Below are 19697 nucleotides of genomic sequence, written 5' to 3'. Positions count from 1 at the left end.
GAAATAAAAACTTAGAGAGCTTACTTGCACATTGTAAGCAGTGGATGGAAAGAGATTAGACAAATTCTTTTAGATGATAGTAAGAAAGTAGTATTTTGTGTTTGGTCACTTGAATTTGTGTTAGTTTACTCTTTTCTGTCTAGGAGATCTGGACACAAGCTATTTTACATCAGTTAAGTCTGCCATTTGCACTGAAGACTGGATCATGCTCGGACCTTAGACTGTAGGGTTTAAACAGGTTTTCCTTGTGTTGAAAGTGTTTATAATTTTCAGGAAAGTCTGAAAATGTTAATTCTTAGTGTCCTGTTTGTTTATTTTGATCCATTCTGAATTGGTCAATTAGTTCTTCTGTCCTGGCCCCCTTGTCTGGGTAGCGTAGGCATTTATTTATTTTCACATATGTATTTCAAATCAGTAGTGGTTAAAACAGTTCCTTTGGAAGTGCTAGATACTAATAAAAGCACTCCTCTCAATCAAATGAAATTCAGAGCACCAAAATCTGTTTATTTCTGAAATAGCTGGCTCAAGTAATGTTCTCAAGGTTGGGTGGGGGGGTCTGCTGCCAAGCTGGGATGTGCTGTGGGTGTTCTGGCTCCGTAGCCAGTAGTACCTGGACTACCCTTCTTACATTGTAAATGCAGGTGCCTTGTCTGCTAGCTACACTTACACACAAGTGATTACTCTGTTACGGAAAAGATGGGTTCTTCGGGTCTTAAAAAGTAGTGGTGAGAGAAATTTAGTGTCTAATTTCGTGCAGAATGAGAGACAATGGTGAATGAGGAAAAGAGCTGAAATAAAAAGCAAAGCTGGAGCTGAAAGCAAAGAGAAAGCAAGCATGACTTTTGTGGTCTTGCACCCTATTTAACTGTCTGAACAACTATGATATCTGCCTGTAGCCCATTGTATGTAAAATTAGTGTGATGAATATGAACCCACAGTGATGGCACTCATAACATAGATTGTGAAGTATATGACCAGTAATAGGGTTTGGGAATTCCTGTGAGTGTAAAGGTTTTCAAAATTCAGTTTAAATCAATGGTAACAGAAGAGAGCCTTTAGAAACTGGTTAAAACCTTAAAATTTAAACTGTGGCCCATATTAATTGACTGAGCAAGCAAGCATGTGGCCTTTCTCACCATGGTCACTAAATGGAGAGCAGCACTGGCTCGTGGAATATCAGGCAGAGTACTAGAGAGATTCTCAAAGCTATTCCAGTAAAATCTGAACTTGTCTGGAAACTGCCACATCATTAAGTTTTGTCACTTTAAAGAAAAGGTGTATTTTAGCGTGCTGTAGGATACAAATAGCTTTGCTTTGAAGATTTTCAAAAAGGATATGGAAATGGTGTTTCTTTGGTGTTTTAGTATACTATATTTGACAGTAAACGACATCGTCTCACGAACCTGATCAAATTTGAGCTTAGATTAATGCCACTGTACAAGTAACCAGTTTTAAAATATAAAGTGTACATTCATCTTTAAGTCCTTTGCTTTGATGGATTTTTTTGGTAGAGGGTTGAGAGCCTAACCATGTGTCTGTTTATTAAAATACTTCCTGAGCATCCTGTAACATTTGACATAGCAGAAGACTCTTCCTAGAAATAATTAATATAGGTAGTAGTGCTTGAGTATAGCATTGTATTGAAGTAGGCAAGATGAAGTAAATGTGTGCTAACCCTTTATGGTTTTAGTACTGTTTGTTGCTCCATAATGTTTTAATACAATATTATTATTAGATATAGGTGAAGTGACTGGGAATATTTGAGTTTACCTTTATGGTTATAGAAAATGCTGTGATTTGGGGGGGGGGGGGGGGGGTGTACGCATGTGTGTGTATATGCACATCCTCATGTGTTGTTTTTAATCTTTAATCTGTAGAGTACCTTTGTGCATGTTCAAGCTGCAGAAGCTGTGACTGTTCCAATAAAGAACCATCTCCCCACAAGAGAACAACAAATTTTGGCACTGCAAACCACAGGTGAATTTGATGTCCTTGTTATAGGTGGAGGAGCAACAGGATGTGGCTGTGCTTTAGATGCAGTCACTAGAGGTAAGGCTTGAAAATTTAATTGCATTCTTATTCTTGGATTACATGGTTTATAATAAATTTATCAGATTGGCTTTTCAAAAGTACTTGAAGATAGAGAAGGTGTACTCTAAATGCCTGGTTATAAAATTTCTGTTCTCAGAAGCTAAAATGAACTTGAAGAAAAAAATGTCATTGCATTTTGTTGTTTCAGCAGAGTCTTTATTGTCTAGGTACTTGTATGCAGTTGTCTAACCTTTTTGCTGAATGGTCTTGGATGGACTTCTCATTCTCTGTTGCTCCTCACTTAGTGGGTTTATCTGTAGTCACATTTCACTTGTTTGTGCAGGAGAATATCTGCAGTAAAGAAAAGACAAGACTTGCACAGCACTTTTAGCAACTGTTTTGAAAGGGCCAAGCGTGAACTCTAGATGAGGCACAGTGGCTCTGCAGCTCGTATTTCTTATAACATGAGATATCTGTAACTTCTGCTAATGCATTGTAGCTGCTTAGTATATCGCAGGTTTGGAGAAGTCTGTCTGGATTTCAGTGAAAGGTACTAGCACCATTCAGTCTGAAAGTACATACAGTAGATCTGCGCTCCAATTTCCTCTCTTTTGGGGGAATAGCTATGTAACTGACTTAAGAAGCTACTAGAAGCAGCAGAATTGATGTTAACTTTATGCGTAGCCTTAACTTATGGAAAGCTCAAGGTAAAATGAGTTTAAGCTAATGCTTTTTACCTGACTTCTGCAGGAGGATGAGAATGTGTGTGGTTACAGTTGGTTGTTGCCCAATAGATGTGCAGATGTTGCCCAATAGCTCAAGCAGTTGGTCAGACATGTGAAAAACTCTGTTCAGGGAGTGAAAAAGCAGGATGCTAATGTCCACTCTGTCTGTGTCATCCACCTCACACAGTAACTCTGAAATTGGCCAGCAGGTTCTAATCAAATTTGACAGGTCTTAAAGAGGGTAAGTAATTTTACAAGTTTAATGAAAATAGATCTTCAGATACAGAGATGAGAATGCATGGGTACAGTTTCTGCAGGAGAGGCTGTAGCATCAACTCCTGTTCTATTAAAATGCTATATTCCCCCAGAATATAATAATTTTATCCAAAAAGCTATGTAAAAGACTTGTGAGAAAAGTGTGTCTTGGGATGTGTTCCCTCAGTTGTTTTCAGTAGAATCAGCCAATGAGAGAGAGAAGCAACCTTCCTTAGTTTCTGTGTTTGTAGTTCTGGTTTTGGAAATAAAATGGGGGGAAAAAAAAAGTGTAAAACATAGTAGATAGCCATAAAGTTCTTCAGGTTCCTTAACCTGTAGATACGTCTTAGAAATAAGAGGCAAAACCTGACTCCAGAAGTGTTTTATAGCTTGATTTGGACAATACTTGTCCAGAAGGTGTGGTAATTTTGAAGTAGATAAAGCAGTTATCTACCATTGGTAGATACATGCAAACTCAAATCTGGTTAATTTTTTTCATGTATTATTAAAGATTACTTGGGATCTTTTCACTTCTGCCTCTGCTATGTTGTGGTAGAAAAATGCAGTTGTAAAGCATACAGAAATTATTATAGGTAATATATGTTTATCCTTTTACTAGACATTCTGACTGTATCAGTAGATTTCTGAAGTGTGAAATATTCCTAAGCATTTGGTTAATGAATTGTGTATTGTTGCTGTTCATTCATGGAACTTGCTCTTTTATTATGTTTGCTTCGCTTAACAACAAATTTTGCTTTTCATGTGTTTGATATATCTTCGCCAAATTATTTCTGATTGTATCCATTAATCTTCAGTCACATTTGACAAAAATAAATTACTCTGATCTTTGGAAGTTACCAGTAATAATTAGATTTTTTTTTTAAGGACACAAAAGTTTTGGGAGACCAATAGATGTTAAAATGTATGTTCACCAACCAATAACGTAAAGCACGCCTCAAAGAGGGCGAAGGAAAGGCCCAAGGGATAACTTCTAATACAGATGATGCTCTTCTCCTTGGGTATGCATCGTCATGTTGTTCCTGTTGGTTTTGGTACCAGTATCATTGAATTTAATTCACTTTTTGCTTTGCCTGCCTAACTTCAAAATTCTGCCAGCCATGGAGGGGGTCAGTTATGCTAACTTCTGTAACACAGATTGTCCTTCCACATATGTTTTAAGTGAAAGATTGCCATGTACTTGTCGTATGGTGCTTATCTTGGTTGGCTTTACTTATGCTGGATGTTGGAAGTTGGTGGTGGTTGTCTTGTAGGTATGTGCCAAAGGACGTGGCCAGGCTGTTGCCTGTATCTTATCATTAAAAGGCATCTGTTAATCATCTGTTTCCTGCAACTCTTCCTTTCACCTGACTTCCATCACATAACCTGGTGTCAGTCTCCTTCACGAAGAAGATGCCAGCACTTCCCTTGTACAAGGGATGTTGTGTTGACTGTATTAGGGTGTATGGTTTCATAGTGACTTCAGTATAAAGCAGCATGTCTTCAACCATGAAAAGTTTTTTCCTGGCCTTCAGGGTAACTGGGAACACAACTTCTGCAACAAACATGCCAACCTCGTTCCCAGTGTTTGTTAGAATAAGCATTATAATGTTCGGTTATAAAGCACTTTGTGTTCTGCATTTGGCTGACCGTCTGTGAACCATGTGGTTATCCCTTCCTTGTGCTGGTCAAACTGTCAGTGCCTGATGGTGTCAGGGAACAAGCGTGCGCATTTTTGAGTAGACGTTTTTTCTTAAATACTTAGTAATATCTTATAACTACTGTTTTGTGTGTGTCTGTGTGTCATGTTCTCTGGTGAGCTCTCCCTGAGCGGTGAGCATGTCTGTGGCTGGCTCTCCTCTGGCTTTAGGCACCTCTTGAGCAGACTGTAAGTAAGCAGACAAAGATGCTGGTTGTCTGCCTCTCTAGTATGCTGTTTAGTGTGATAGGTTTAGAGCTGTCTGCTGCAAAGAGTTAAAAGTATTCATGAAAATATTCTGTTCCTGCCATGAATACGAACTATAATTTGCTTGAGGGAGCGTGGCCCCTATAATGTACTGTAATGCCTTTCTATTGTGAAATATCCAGGTTTTAATGTGCTTCTGTTTAAGTTCTGTTTTGACTTTTCCCTTAGGAAGGAGGCTAAAATTTTTCATTACAATATAGACAGTGCACTACACTTTGAATACAAATTTATCCATGTACAGAGTAATTTTTCTTGTGATTGTCTCTACCCTAGAGAAGTGTCTTTAATGAATTACATACAAATTGTGTAATTTAAGAAGTTAATTTGGTTTTCTGGTAACACAGGACTAAAAACAGCCCTTCTAGAAAGAGATGATTTCTCATCAGGGACCAGCAGCAGGAGTACTAAATTGATCCATGGTGGAGTGAGATATCTTCAGAAGGCCATCATGAAGTTGGATTTTGAGCAGGTAATTGTTTATGCTGGTTGTTAAGCAAAAATTGCTAGTAGACACTTCCCCTATCCCACTTATATCCAAGTCTCCTTTTTATTTTTTTCAATACTTGACTGTTGTATTCCACAGCCACTGTACATAGAAAGTGCCCTCTCCGGTAGAGCTTTCCAGACTAGGGAAATGGGTGCTGCTGCCTTTTGCTAAATTCTTTTATGAGCAATCTAATTGCCATACCTTGTAGACTATGTATATTTTGGGGAAGGGAGGCAAAGACAGGGCTGACTTCAGAGTAGAAAGAGCTTCCTACCCGTCATGATCAGCATTTGGGGGAGAGAGTGGTTGTCCTGTTTATTCTGGAAGGGGGAAAGAAAATATGGTAAATGAGTGATTAGGTATAAATGATTTTATGTATTCTTGTATTGATGGAAGTGTGATATTCTTGTTTTGAGAAATTGATTTGTCTTCTCTTTGAAACCTCTCTAACTTAAAGTATGTTTTATTGGTTATAATACTGCTAAAGAAACAGTGACTTCTCAGGGAACAATATATAAAACATGCAGTTATTCTGCTAGAGAAATCAACCTTCTTTTTTGCCAAAGAACAACTTCATATTGATTCATATTGACTGATTTGCAGAAGAACACTTCTGCATTTGCAAGTCGGACTTAGTATAGGATTTAATTGTGGGAATCGGCACAGAAGCTGTGCTGTGGGATGAGTTCTAACACTCCTTAAGTGCCTCCTGCCCATAGTCAGGAGTAACACGGCTTACTGCACTTTATGTTCAAATGAAAAATTATTCAGCTGATCTGCCAAGACACCAAAATGAAACTAGTGAAACAATTTTCTTGGGAAGCATTTTCCTTAACTTTTGAATTTTTCAACAAATCTCAGTGTGTTTTTGAAAGAACAGTAAAAATTACATGAGGTATTTGCTTTGATAAACAGTTTCTTATTAAATGTTGCACACAGAGACAAAATTGAATAATGTGGGATTCACATGTACACTTCTGTTTTTCAGTACAAGATGGTGAAAGAAGCACTTGAGGAGCGTGCAAATCTCCTTGAAATCGCTCCTCACCTATCAGCTCCTTTGCCAATAATGCTACCTGTTTACAAGTAAGCTCTGCTGTAATATCTCTCCTTTACCATTGCTTTTGACAAGCAACCTATTTCCCTGGAGAAGTTTCTAGGTGCCTCTTTGCAAGTATGTCTTTAAACCTGTCACAAGCTTCGTCCTCCAGGAGGGGAGATGTTGCTGTATTGTAGAAGCATGACATTCTCTTATGGCACCAAGCCCCTCTCACTGCTCTCTGGGACCACATCTTAGACTTCAGCTGTTCAGTGCATTTCTACCACCTCAATAGGGGGGAGGAGGGGAGTTTGCAGTGGAATGAACTCTCATTCCCAGGATGTTATTTGCTATTCTTTCCAGTACAACCTTGTCTTCAACACATGCTATCATAGTGTTGTTAGCAATGTGCTGTTTAGTCCATACCACCACCAGCGTTCAGTGCAGTAATTCAGTGCACTTGCCTTCCACAGCACATGATGGTTTGGTATTCAGAGAGCAGTTTGTTTCTCATATGAGAGAATTTAAGTGATTTGGGTTATGGTTTTAGATCTGTAAGAACAGTTACTCACTGTAACAGGCTACTTAGAGCAGTGAGTTTTTACTGAATGATCTTAATATGTGGCTTTGTTCCTATCTTAATAAAAGAGGCTGGAGCTCATGTAGGCCAGCAGTTGGCTGCATTTATTTGGTCCTGTTTGTGTAGGAGGTATTATTCAAGATGTGCATATGAGGAACTCTTTCAGCTTGCACACACAGCTTGGTTCTCCCTTCAACACAGAGCTTTAATATCTCACCTTACACTGAAGTACAAAAAGCCAGTTTGTGATCCTAATTCTAGAATAAATAAAGCCTTGAACCTGCTTGACTAACTGCAGTGAGTAGATCAGTTGAAAACAGTAGTGAACAATACATAAGTTCTTGCATATTTACACTATATTGTGATAACACGGACTTGTATGATGGCACAAAGTAAAACTGGTGTAATAGAACATACTGTGTTACTTGACATGGTCTATATTACAATAACAGTGTATGCATGCACTTTTAAATTTCTTTTCTTTAATTTCACTTCATGGGGAATTTTTTTTGCCTGCAGATGGTGGCAGTTGCCATACTACTGGTTTGGAATAAAACTGTATGACCTCGTGGCAGGAAGTCAGTGTCTGAAAAGTAGTTATGTCCTTAGCAAGTCAAGAGCCTTGGAGCACTTTCCAATGCTACGCAAAGACGAGCTTGTTGGAGCTATTGTCTACTATGATGGTATGTTGCCTTTCTGTGCTTTCATTATTACATTGTGCTGTGTTTTGAGGGGGGAGAAACACAAGTATGCCACTGTAGATCACGTACATTGACCTTCTAAAGGGAAGAACAACAACTTGAAGGATTCAACTTGCATCTTAAGCATTAATTTGGTAGATAAATTATGTTTTTCACAACAGTAACTTATGGGATGTAAGAAAGAATATATTAGTTTTCTTGGCTAGGAGGTGTAGTGATACGTGGAAGCATTCTAGTGTAGTTCCATTCCCTACAACTTTCTAGCTGTGCATGATTTTGCTACACACTTCTCAAACTGAACACTTGTTCTGAGGTATCATAAGTCAAGAAAAAGTGATCATTCCAGTAATGTTAAATGGTTTGCTGTAGCACTTGCACTGTGCAGATACTTCAAACCTACCTAGATGATCTGGCTGCTGGTTGTGGTTCTTGCACTGGGTTGGATGAGGCCTGGATCAATAACTTTTTGTATCACCAGTAAAATTGGTTGCTCTGCAAAGATAGTGTTCATTGTAATTGCAATCAAATAGTAGAGATTGTTGTAAGACATGAATGGTTTCTGTTAAAACCCCTTTAAATAAAGGGTTATAAATTCATGAGAGGAAAAATGCCTCCAGCTCGAGTTATTTCATCTATTGTATCAGCTAGTTTTAGGTATGTTTGTGTATAACACTTAAACAAATTCAGTGTCTGAGTGGGAGAAAATAAATATGCTTTCTGCATGTCTTTTGATGTTCATTCAAAATAGAATGATGATTTAACAGAACTCATTGCAGTCATCTAGAAATAGCAATTTTCATGTTCAAAAGTGTTCATGTGTATTCACGTTTAGAAAGAGTGTCACTCTTGTTTGTAATGCGAGAATGGATAAGCCTTTTTGCCTTGTTCTGTGAAATAAGTCTGGTAATAAGCCCCTAGCGTAGCTGTATAGCAACAGGTGCCGCAGTGGGTCTGCTAAGCAAAGAATTTAACTCTGTCCCTTCAGACTCTAGAGATACACAAGGCAGTCTGAAATAAAATTGATGAAGGTTTAGTTGGCTTACTTGACAGAAGCTTTGCTTGTCCGGAATATTAGTACTTGTGTTAATGTACAGGTGTCTTGAGCTTTATCCAGACTGCTGTATCTCAATATTTTCTAATGTCATGCAAGTTACATCCCCAAATGGTATTTAAAAAATACTGAACTTGTACAGATTCTAAATGCTGGGAAGTTCACTGCTTAAGCTGGAGTACCAGGGTATACTGCCATAATTGCTTTCTTGATGCACTTGGTTATCTTGGCATATCCAGAAGATGGAATATCTTTTCTTTGCAGCAGACTTGTATGCTGTTTCATGATGTGTTTTTAATTAGATTGGTATTCTTCCATCTCCAGTCTTCTTCTACTTCCTTTTCAAGACAGAAAGTTTTGTAAAACTTTTTTGGTAGTGGGGCCAGCTAGGTAATATCAAAATGTCAAATGTGTTCAGGATAGGGCAAGAAGCCATAGATTCCTTGCAGGCTTGGAGGAGCCCTCCAAAGAATAAATAGCTTAAATACTGATTTACTTCAGTAGTGGTACAGTTCTAGTTAGTTTGTACCTGAAGATGTAGTTTCTGACCTTTTGGCAGCCAGAAAGGTCTTCACACAAAATTGATTATAAAGGTAGTTCTTTTCCCTTTTTAGAACTGCATTTACCCTATTAATCAGCTTATCAATAGGGGCTTTTGTACTGGGAAGAAGTAGGAGGGACTCTCAAAACACACTGGACTCTGATAGTATTTATGAGGCTTCTGGCAAAAGCATACATTGATAATTGCAAGTTGTCTCATACAGAGCCCAGCAGAATGAAAAAAAACTAAATTATACATATGTGTAGGAATATACATGTGTAGGTTCTTATTTGGGAGTAGGCTGAGATTTAAATGATGGACTTGCTTTTTACTTATCTCTGATGGAGACTGCATCTTCTCTATCTTAAATTTTTAAGGTCTAGAGGAAATAAGGTTATTCAGAAGCAAAATTTGTTATGGGATTGTGGTATTTTTTTGTATACTGTAACAATAGCTGCTGCAAATAGCATACATAGAAGTAACTCAGAATTATTTTTTCATTATCATAAGCTATCCCTTAGACTATTTTAAGGGATCCCAGGAGCATGCAAGAAGAACGAAGTGGTTCTCTTAACTGTAATTACACTTCTCATAAGAGCACTATAACTTGAAATCTATTTATATTCTATTGAAGTTTTTTCTGATTAAATAAATAGTTTGGATGTATCATAGCTATTTACTACCCCAACATTCCAAAGATATGCATTTACAAGGTAGCCTTAAAATCAGTCTTCAAGTTTCTTGGACGAATAATGATTTTAAACAGTGTTGCAATAAATCTAAAAGTTCAGCATGAAGATACCATGTGGTCTTTTAGTGGAAAACATCTGTGCAGCAATACAGTGCAGAACTCAGCTGAGAGATGCCTCTGATGGTTTTGCTGCCTTCCCAAGCAATAGGAAACAAACCCGCAGTCTGTATACTTGAAACAAAGAAGTGTAAAATAGAAAAGAGAAAAAAAGGAAATGTACAGATTATTGAGGAGCAGTTTAATGGAGAAAGAGGATTGTGTAATCACTGTTTATTCATACATATTTATACAGGTTTCATAAAATCAGGTAGCTGGCAGAGTCTCCTAACAATTCTCCATCAGAGCAACAGCTGCAATGCTAGCAGGACTTGGACTAATTTGGTGAGAGATAGCAAAAATAGACTTGAAGTTTTGCTGCCAGTGAAACTATTTGTTCATGCTAGTATATCTGACCTTATTTTGCTTTAGTTATAAGACTACAGCTTAGTTATCCACATTTTTATGCAGAATTTAAAGAAATGGTGTTTTGCAGTGAAAAAATTAAAAAAAAAACTCTCAAAGCTCCACCAAACCTCAATTTCCTAGAAGAATAAAGTGGTTCTGAAGGACTAAAGTATCAAATTTGTGAGTTCATAATTTACATTTGGGTGCTTTGAGGCTGTACCCAGTCCAGAATAAAAACTTTCCAACTACAATGTTACATCAGTTCTTAACATGCCACATTTCAGAACTGAATTTTGTCTGTAGTGACTCCTCTGTGGGTCAGCCTATGGTCCATGGTATAGATGGGCTCACGTTGTGTTGTAACACATTAATTATTTTACCGTGATCAATTAACCTGTGTTTGGTCCACAGTAAACTTGTTTTAAGTCATAATGTTTCAGTAAGCACACTTTAGATCTTGTAAATTATTATACTTGAATTTTAATGATATACTTTCATGCCCTAAATCTGGAGGAACGGAAGACAAAAGGGAAAGGGAATTGAACTTAAAGTAGAGAAGGGGATGATAAGATTGAATTAAACTCCTTTTAGTTCTTTCAGAAGGATTAGTCATAAAATAGAACATTAAATAATGGCAAAAAAAAAAAGTCTTAAAGTAGGTCATATCTTTATCTTCTCTGTCCATCCCTTCTTTGTCTTCCCTAAATAATGAATAAATAATTTGGCCTTTTAAGAATGGAGTGTCTTAACTGATTCTATATGTGCAGTTAAATGTAGTTTTATCTTGTTTTCTTGCCTTTCTCTATTCCTGTCTCTGTCATACTTTCTTTGTATCTGTAGCTGTTAATAGCACCTACTAGCAATGTCACACTGTTTGGCATGTTGGTCACCACCACCAAAGGGAAGAATTAAAAACATTCATTAGGTAGGTTAATTTTTTATTTGGTAAAGCCACCTGTCCAGTTATGACTTTCCTCTGCAAAAGAACATTGCCACCAGTAAGCTCAGGAATGCCCTTTGTTTTGTTTTGTAATTGTTGATCAAACTAGTGGCATGTCAAATAATCCATTATTCATGAATATGTTGTGTTCTGAAATGTTGTGGTCTTCTTAATTACATTTTTTAAAATTGTTTATACAGGCAAAAAAAAAAAGGTACGTTATAAATGTTGGAAGTACCAGCAATAGCAAATCACAGACTTTACCAGAGGCTATTCTTGCTCTGTCTCAGCATCAGGAAACTAAAGCATATGTTGGATGTTAGCCTGGGTGTACACAATGTGTCCTATTTATTCAAGGTTTTCTTTGAAGCCGCAACTTACAAGTTTGTTTCTTAGGGGTACATGTCAGACTTCATTTAGCATTTGTTGGTATTAGGATACTCCTGAATAGCAAAAAGGCAACATTTTGGGGGAAGAACGTGGCTGCTATCTGAGCAGTGATCTGTCAGTTCCACTTATGTAGCTCAAGGAAAACTGGAGAAGAGGCACTATGGAGAAGCTGGGTTGAGATCTCAAGATCATAGGCAGAATTATTTTAAAGCACTTTAAATGGAAGGATTAATCTCCATTTAAATTATATATAGTTCATTATGTTAAGAACTAGGAAAAACATTAAAGCAGAAATCCAACTGGCCAGAATATTTCAATTTAAAGTGTTTAGAAATTAAAGTGGCGCAATTCTTTTTAAGATGCATTATTTTTCTATCTCTAGGTGCTTGCAGACTTTTTTTGTTAACATATTTTGCCTTGCAAGATGAGCCTTTAGGTGTGTAAGGAAAATTTGTGTTCTGGAATCAGTCATGAATTTAAGATTTTTAGGGCTTTCTTGACCCTGCTCTTTGAATTTACTGCTATTTTCTGAACGCACGAATTAACATATACTACTCCAGTGACTGTTTTGCCACATCAAGGTATTTGATTGTTTAATGTCTTGTTCTACAAATTTCCAGTGTATTTGCTGGGATGTAATTGTTCTTTACTTTTTGCATTCTCAGTACTTTTGTCTATATTCTCTCCTGAAATATTTTAATATGGAGGTTATTTAAAGGTAGAAAAAGAAGCTTTGGCAGAGGATTTAGCTTTCCTTGTTTACAGCAAACCCCATGAGAAATCCTTCCCAGGCACACATGCACACACACAGACGCACATACACACAAAAATCAATGCAAAAGAGTAGGGCATTCATTAAGCTGTCAAAAATGGAATAAATGCTTTTTTTTTTATTTAGGCTCTTGTAGCTATTTTTCCTAGTATTTGAGTGTGTCCTGAATTATGAAATGTTACAGCTTTATAATTCATATTTGACAAATTAATATTTTGAGAATGTTGAGCTGTAATAGGGGTATTACCCTATTACAGATGCAGACAACTGTATGACTTTTTTTCCTTCCCTGGATATAAAAACTCTTTGACAGTTTGTCACTAAAAAGACTTTCTATAGGTGAAATACACGGCTAACCATATTTCTTGGTATTTCAAAATTGAAGCTGGATGAACGAGAGAAGCCTTGCAGGCACACTAACTGTAGGTATAACCTGGAAAATACTATGCGTATTCTCCATATCCCGTTGCTTTCAAATACATTTTGTCCCATGTTCTGTATAATAGAGTTGTGTGTGAAATCCTGAAGAAAATCGGCAGCCTGCTACGAGAAGGCTTGTAAAGGTAATACTGGCTGCCTCTAGTGGAATGCATGTAAAATAAAATGCAGGTCTCTGGCTGGACCTATAGAAGCGATAGTATTTTTCGTTGTTGGCATTAGTATAAACACTAGTGGGGATCCGTTATAAATGGTGCTTCCCAATTCTCTGATAAAATCCATTGGGTCTCTGCTTGCTTGTAGTGCTTCTTAGTGCACGGTGGCTCAAGTCGCGCCGTGCTTTATCCGTCAGAGCTCTTTTATCATTTTCAAAAGGGATAAAATCAATAGCCTAAAATGGCTTGCATCTTTAACCCAGTTTTGCCTCTGTCAAAGGGTGCAGCCACACAAGCATCCCTGCAGGAGCGGCCGTTTGCTTCTAACAAAAGGGACTGTGCATCCGCAGCACTCTTCCTTTTGCTGGAGGCGTCCTTCCCAAAAGCATGCAGATGATAACTGCATCTCCTGCTGTACCTGTAACAATTTAATTGTGTAAGTCAGCCCAGTCAAGCATCCCCAGCTCATGACTGGGAGACATGAAATTCATTGTCATTATTGTCCCTGTCATTTTGGATCATTATATCCTGCTGCAGAATTTTCCTCACTCCAGTGCTTTCTTACCTCCAGGAAGCAGGGATTATGGCTGAGGTTGGGGTGGGGGCAGGACTGTGAACTACATTTACCTCAGGGGAGCCACAGATTAAATTGGCTTTGCTCTCTGACTTGCTGGATTCGTCTGTTTGTACGCTGTGGGTTTAAGGTTGGAAATGATGAATATTCTAGTGAATTCTGTGCCTCTCTCTTTTCTTTTTTTAATGCTCGTATAAGCAAAGGATGGGTTTTGTGTCCCTTAAGAAGTGAACGGGGAGTAATTCTTCAGATCATGTTACCTAAAAGATTTAAGATTATTCCTGAGCAAAACGACATTATTTGCACATTGTGCCACAAACATCTGAGCGTTCCCCAGTGTGTCATGGCTTTTAGGGGAAAGACTCCATCGAAGCATGTAACTCTGCTGTAATTTATATGTGTGCATTTTATGTGAACTTAATAGTCGGTCATTAGTTAATATGTACACTGTTCCATATTGTAGGTATGATTATATGTATGTTGAAGGAAAACAGATTACGGGATGCCTGTACATCTTGCTGCTCCTTCCCCCGCTCCGGTGGCTGTCCCTGTGTCGGTCGGCATATGGGGCCGGAGCAGCCCTGGTCCTCAGGAAGGGCTGGGAAGGTGCACGTTGCTCATCTTCCTCGCCACACTCCTCCCCCATCGGCAGAGTTCACCTTGCCCAGCACCTCCTGGCCTGTTTCTGTATCCATTTGCGCGCTGGGTTTCTCTAGGTTTGGGGGAGAATTAGCTGTTAAAATGCTGCTGCCCGACTCCTTGGTCGGATGGGGTGGATCCGTCCATCAGTGGCAGCCCTGCCTGCTCCTGCCGGGCACTGCTCGGGACATGAGGTCCCCTCCAGCTGGCACCCGACTGCCCGTCCCGGCCGCTTGCAGCGTGCCACGTCCCCGTCCTCAGGAGCAGCGCGGCCTCTCTGCAGCTCTGGCACGGCAGTCTGTCCGTCCTGTGACTTCTTGTTCCCTGGCTGGTCCCTCCGGCCCCGGCTGGTCTCTCCGCTGGGTTGCACAGCGGAGGTCAGCATCCCTCCTGCTGAATGCAACATGCAATAGCTGACAAATTGATCACTACTTCATTTAGGCTTAAAAAATAGTTACTGCCATGTGCAAAGCAAAGTTTGCCTAAAATTTAAGTTTGCCCCAAATCTAAGCTATTGGTGTGAGTGTTGGGAGTACTAGTCAGCTCTTATGCCGTGCGGGTACGCGATAAGCTGTATTGACATCATCACGTTTCTTTCTGGTGCGGTGGCACGGCCGCAGCAGACCTGCCGTGACAGTCGTTCATGGTGACATTTTAGCGCCGTTTCCATAAACTGACAGTGACAATGTTTAGTTTCATTTTAACACTGTGCTTTTACTTACACTGACATTGCAATATGATTGTAGTGACAAGTTGAAGGCTGATACAAAAGAAGTGGGAAACAACATAATTATAAAGCAGTAGCACAGAACAATAATTCCAAATTTTGTCTCTTGCTTGATGTGCCTGGATATTGTGGCTTATTTTTGTATTCTGATATCTTAGTTTCAATACAAGTTTTAGCTTCTGTACCATAACTTGGCAGTAGACCTGATTAGACAGACATTCTCAGGGTATTGTGATGTTTAAATTTTTTTTTAATTACAAAAAAAGCTTTTATGGGCTTCCTGTCTCTTGCTTATATTATTCATTTGTTTATAAATCTGTATATAAGTTGGAATGTATTGTACTTTCATTTCCTAATCTTCATTGTTATCTCGTTTCTTTTTATCCATACGTGCAACTTGTTTGGTCACAGGTTCCTCCATTCCTTTAACCTTGCCTTATGAAAATAGTCTCGACTTTCTTAAGTTCCCTAAGCTTGTCTTGTAAAATAGTGGTTACGTTGCATCTTGGGTGGTCTCTGCAGTGCACTCGCAAGCTGTGTGTGTTAAGGTTTGATAAATGTAGCTGTTATTGGTAAATGGGCATTAGTTCTTTCAGACCCTTGAGGAGAAGAACCTTAAAATCGGATGGTGATGGTTACTTCTTCACCTCTATCACTCACAGGAATTGGGATGTTTATTTCTTATGGTCTAAGCTGGTGCTAAATGGAGGAAGCAAGAAATGATTTAAAATTACTGCTACTGTTTAAACTCGATGTGTCAAACCTGAGTTTGAATCTGTTAGAATAAATTTACCTGTGAGAAGGCCAAACTCAGGGCTTTCTTTTCCATTAAAGCTCCTACAGAGTGAGGGCTGAAAATACCTGCGTCTTAAGGCAGATCTTAAAGAACTAAAATTTGTGGGGTGTGTGTTTTTTTCCCAATGCAAAGTGCATATTTAGATGTGTATCATTCTTCCCACCTGGTTGCGCTGTATTTCAGCAGCACAGATAACACAGTGGAAAGCAGAATTCAAATTATACATGATTTGTGTGAGAAGTATTAACAGTCTGGTGTGATATTGCTGTGTTGTTATATGTGGGTGTGATGGAACTGATTTAACTGAGTCAGAACGCTCTTCCCTCTGAAGCAGTCCAAGAACAAATGCGTGCATGCTACGTATCCTAGAAAGTCTGTTAGTTTTCAGCGAATTTTTGACTTGACTTAAGTTTCAGGTGATTCAGAGAGCAAGAAATAGTTCAGCTCTGAGGGCATTTTTAATGACTTGTGACTCACGAGTCAAATTTGATGTTTACCTCTGAACTTATTCTACTTAGGTTTGGGGAAAAGAACTTGCTGAGTTCTTTCTCAGAGAAGTCTGGAACAAGTTTGAGTCACTCCAGCTGATTCATAATGCCTAAACTTGGATATAACTGATTTCCGCATGTACAACAGATGTTGAGTTCCTGTTTTAATGCTTGTAATAAAACTGTTCATGCAATTAAGCACTTATTTAAAAATTAGAGGATGTGGGCAGTCCTGGTAAGTTAGTTATGTATAGTGATATATAATTATCACTCATCAGCCTTAAATTTGGTGAGATTTTGGTAAGGTTTGTATATACACAGCAAGAAAACTTTCATGCACATGAAATAAATTATTTGATTTCATGCATTGCTTTTCTTTACTATGTGTGTGCAGTTATCTAGTGCAAGGCCATTGTAAGAATATAACATACAGGTACAGAAATACACTTTAAAATAACTTTTAGAATACCAGTGGTTTTAGGGAGAATGGGTGTCATTATTGTGGTGATCCAGTAATATCCCCATCTTGATGCTGGGTGATAGGTTTCTGGGTGGGTTCCAGATCCAAGGGACTGCCTCGTGAGTTGCAGTTAAGTATTCTAGTCAAATAAGTGGAGCTCACTGGTATCAGTAAAGGAGTAACATACAAGCAAGGGATTAATTTGCAAGTATTTGTTTGCCTTTATCCCCTCAGCTTTTTAAAAGAAAACGAAAAAAACCCTACTTATTTGTATGGCTGCATTATGTAGGGGTATAAAATTGTGACCATACTGTGGACTTAGTTCTTTCATTCAAAGAAATTTTTTAATGTATTTTTCCTTTCAAAAGAAACCTGGTAGGTGGCTCTATGGAAAGATTTGCCCTCTTGAGAAAGTTCATTAAGACTGTCATATAGCTTCTTGCATGGCTAATTTCCAACTCTCCATTAAACTTGACCTCCACAGCAATAACTAGATATGCCTAATCAGAAAAGACTGTAAATTGAGAAAAGGTGAGAAGGCTTTCATGTCCGTTGCAGGGACCAACCTGTTCTTTAAAGCAAGAAGTTTGCAAAACCACATATTACAGTTATGTTGTTGCAGTATGAGCCAAAGTGTATTCGGAGCAATTGCTGCAATCCTTGCGTGCATTGTCACATGACTAATTGTCATGCAGCAGGTATACTCAATAACGAAGTGTTAGTTCTTAGCATAAAAAGGTTAATATGAACAAAAGTTACCCTCTTAGGATTAAAAGAGCTTCCAGCTTCTTAAAAAAAAAAAAAAAAAGCAGTCACTGGCTACTGCATGCTGTTTATCTTCAACTGAATAGAGTTGCAGGGGAGAAAGCAGGAATTGGTATAAAAGTAATAGGTGTCAGAGTGTGACACAGGACAGAATATACTAGAACTACCAGAGTGCCTTATTAACACTGTGGTTTTCACACAACTCTACTGAATCAGTCACAAACAAATTTCTACAGTCTGTGGGCTTTGTTACCACTACTGGCTGTGGTTCAGCACTGATAAAAATAAAATTGAATGTACACTATGTGCACTCTGTGGGAGGATTCTCTTAGTGCCAACGGAAGCATTGTCTGTTCGTCTTTGAAGAAATACAACATTTGCTACTAAGGAATGAAAATAGAATTTTCCTAAATTACACACAAAAAAGAAATTATAAACCAAATGGCATCACTGTTGGTCTTAATGTGATGTAGGACACACTTACACAAAATGTCTTCACACACTAAATGTCTTCAGCAATATGCCTTCTAAGAATAAGGATTTTTTTTAAGGAGGATTCAGTGTTAATGAAAGCACTTAGGCCAGCGTTTTATTAAAAGATAAGTTGACTACCCTTAGTAAAAATTTAAAGTATCCCTCCATTGTTACTTAGTACAAGCAGATGACAATAGTGAATAATGAAGTGGATGATTCTTTCAGTTTTTCTTGCTAGAAATAACTTAAAAGATTTAAACGCCCTCTTATTTTTGAGCGGTATCATGGGAAGAATTGCAAACAAAACTCAGCATGTTCCACCAGTTGGCTCTTGGACGCTTCTTCCAAAGATGCTGATGTATGGCTGCCTTTTGCACCACCGTTGAGATGCATCCAGCTGACAGCTGACATGCATACAACAAACAAGTGCTCTCAAAACTAGCCCTTGAGCAACAGGACTGAAGCAGCAGTGACCTCTCCAGGGCAGGGTGTTTGTGAACATCTGTTGTTGGTGAATGTCATAATTGTAATTTCACTGTATTGCCTACAGGTTAGTTACAAGATCTTCAGGAGCCTAATCATTTATGGAAAAGGATGCCAGATTAATTGGGCTTAGCCATTCTGTTGTTATAAAATAACCTTTTGTCTTACAACATTTGGAAAAAAAGCCCCATGGTATCACAGAGGGATTACCTCTGGTGGCAAGGGGGAGTAGTTGTTTTCTTTGTTTTGCTTTGGAGCAGTGATGAAGAACAATGGATGCAGAGGTATCTTAAGTAGGTTACTAGTAGCTTTTGGTTACTTTGCCATTTATCACACAACTATGCCTTGGGTTTCCTGGGCATCTTCTGAACACGGTAATACTGCTTGTGTCAAGAAAGCTTTACATGTCTGTTCTGGAGGAAGCTAAGCTTGGAGGTGCTTTTATCTTGGGTTTGGAGGATCTCTGAATCTTACCTGGGGAGCATGGCATTTAACTGAAAAGTCAAAAAGGCTGAGATGCAGAATCTGCTTTGCTTCATCCTTCTGTTTCTCTCTGGAGTGGTAAGGATCATCTAAGTACCAGGACACATACCAATCTCTTAGAAAGAAACATTCCTGATTCCAAACTAGCACACATGTAAACAGCTAATTTTACTTTAATCAGCATAAAATATGCTTTGTCAGCTGTTGAATGGTGCTGTAGTAAGAACTTAACTGGCTATGGTACCTTTATAATGGGGGGTGTACATGGAGGAAGAGCAACCATTTCTTCAGATATCAAGAAAAAGAGATAATTGCATATAAAGTGCAGGATTTTAATGTAATTGTCTGTGGGAAAATGTGCATATGTAAGGTGGACGGCTTAAAAAAAAAAAAAAAAAAAAGCCGTTCCCGAGTATGAAAACTATTGTACTGTGACCGCATCTCTACCAAACTGTTTTGGTATTATTCTCCATAGATGATAAATTTCTGAGCTGCTAAGTCACTCTTCATTTCTTTCAAATCTAGACCTCTACAGATCTCTGCTG

The 19697-nt window shown here is 38.4% G+C and overlaps 1 protein-coding gene across 10 annotated transcripts in view; it reads left to right on the top strand.

Moving 5' to 3' along the window:
- GPD2 (glycerol-3-phosphate dehydrogenase 2) overlaps positions 1-19697 on the top strand; it is a 143201-nt gene that overhangs the window by 21175 nt on the left and 102329 nt on the right. For all 10 annotated transcript variants that reach the window (XR_011324237.1, XM_069780613.1, XM_069780615.1 and 7 more), the window contains exons 3-6: positions 1878-2049; positions 5319-5443; positions 6450-6547; positions 7600-7763. Coding sequence is in view for 9 of the 10 variants with exons in the window: in XM_069780613.1 (XP_069636714.1) it covers positions 1878-2049; positions 5319-5443; positions 6450-6547; positions 7600-7763 (559 nt within the window). In the remaining variant the exon portion in view is untranslated. The remainder of the gene's footprint in view (positions 1-1877; positions 2050-5318; positions 5444-6449; positions 6548-7599; positions 7764-19697) is intronic.

Source organism: Haliaeetus albicilla, chromosome 4 (assembly GCF_947461875.1).
Source record: "Haliaeetus albicilla chromosome 4, bHalAlb1.1, whole genome shotgun sequence".
Taxonomy (NCBI): domain Eukaryota; kingdom Metazoa; phylum Chordata; class Aves; order Accipitriformes; family Accipitridae; genus Haliaeetus; species Haliaeetus albicilla.
The sequence above is the reverse complement of the archived record's forward strand: the minus strand, read 5'-3'. Positions and strand labels throughout refer to the sequence as shown.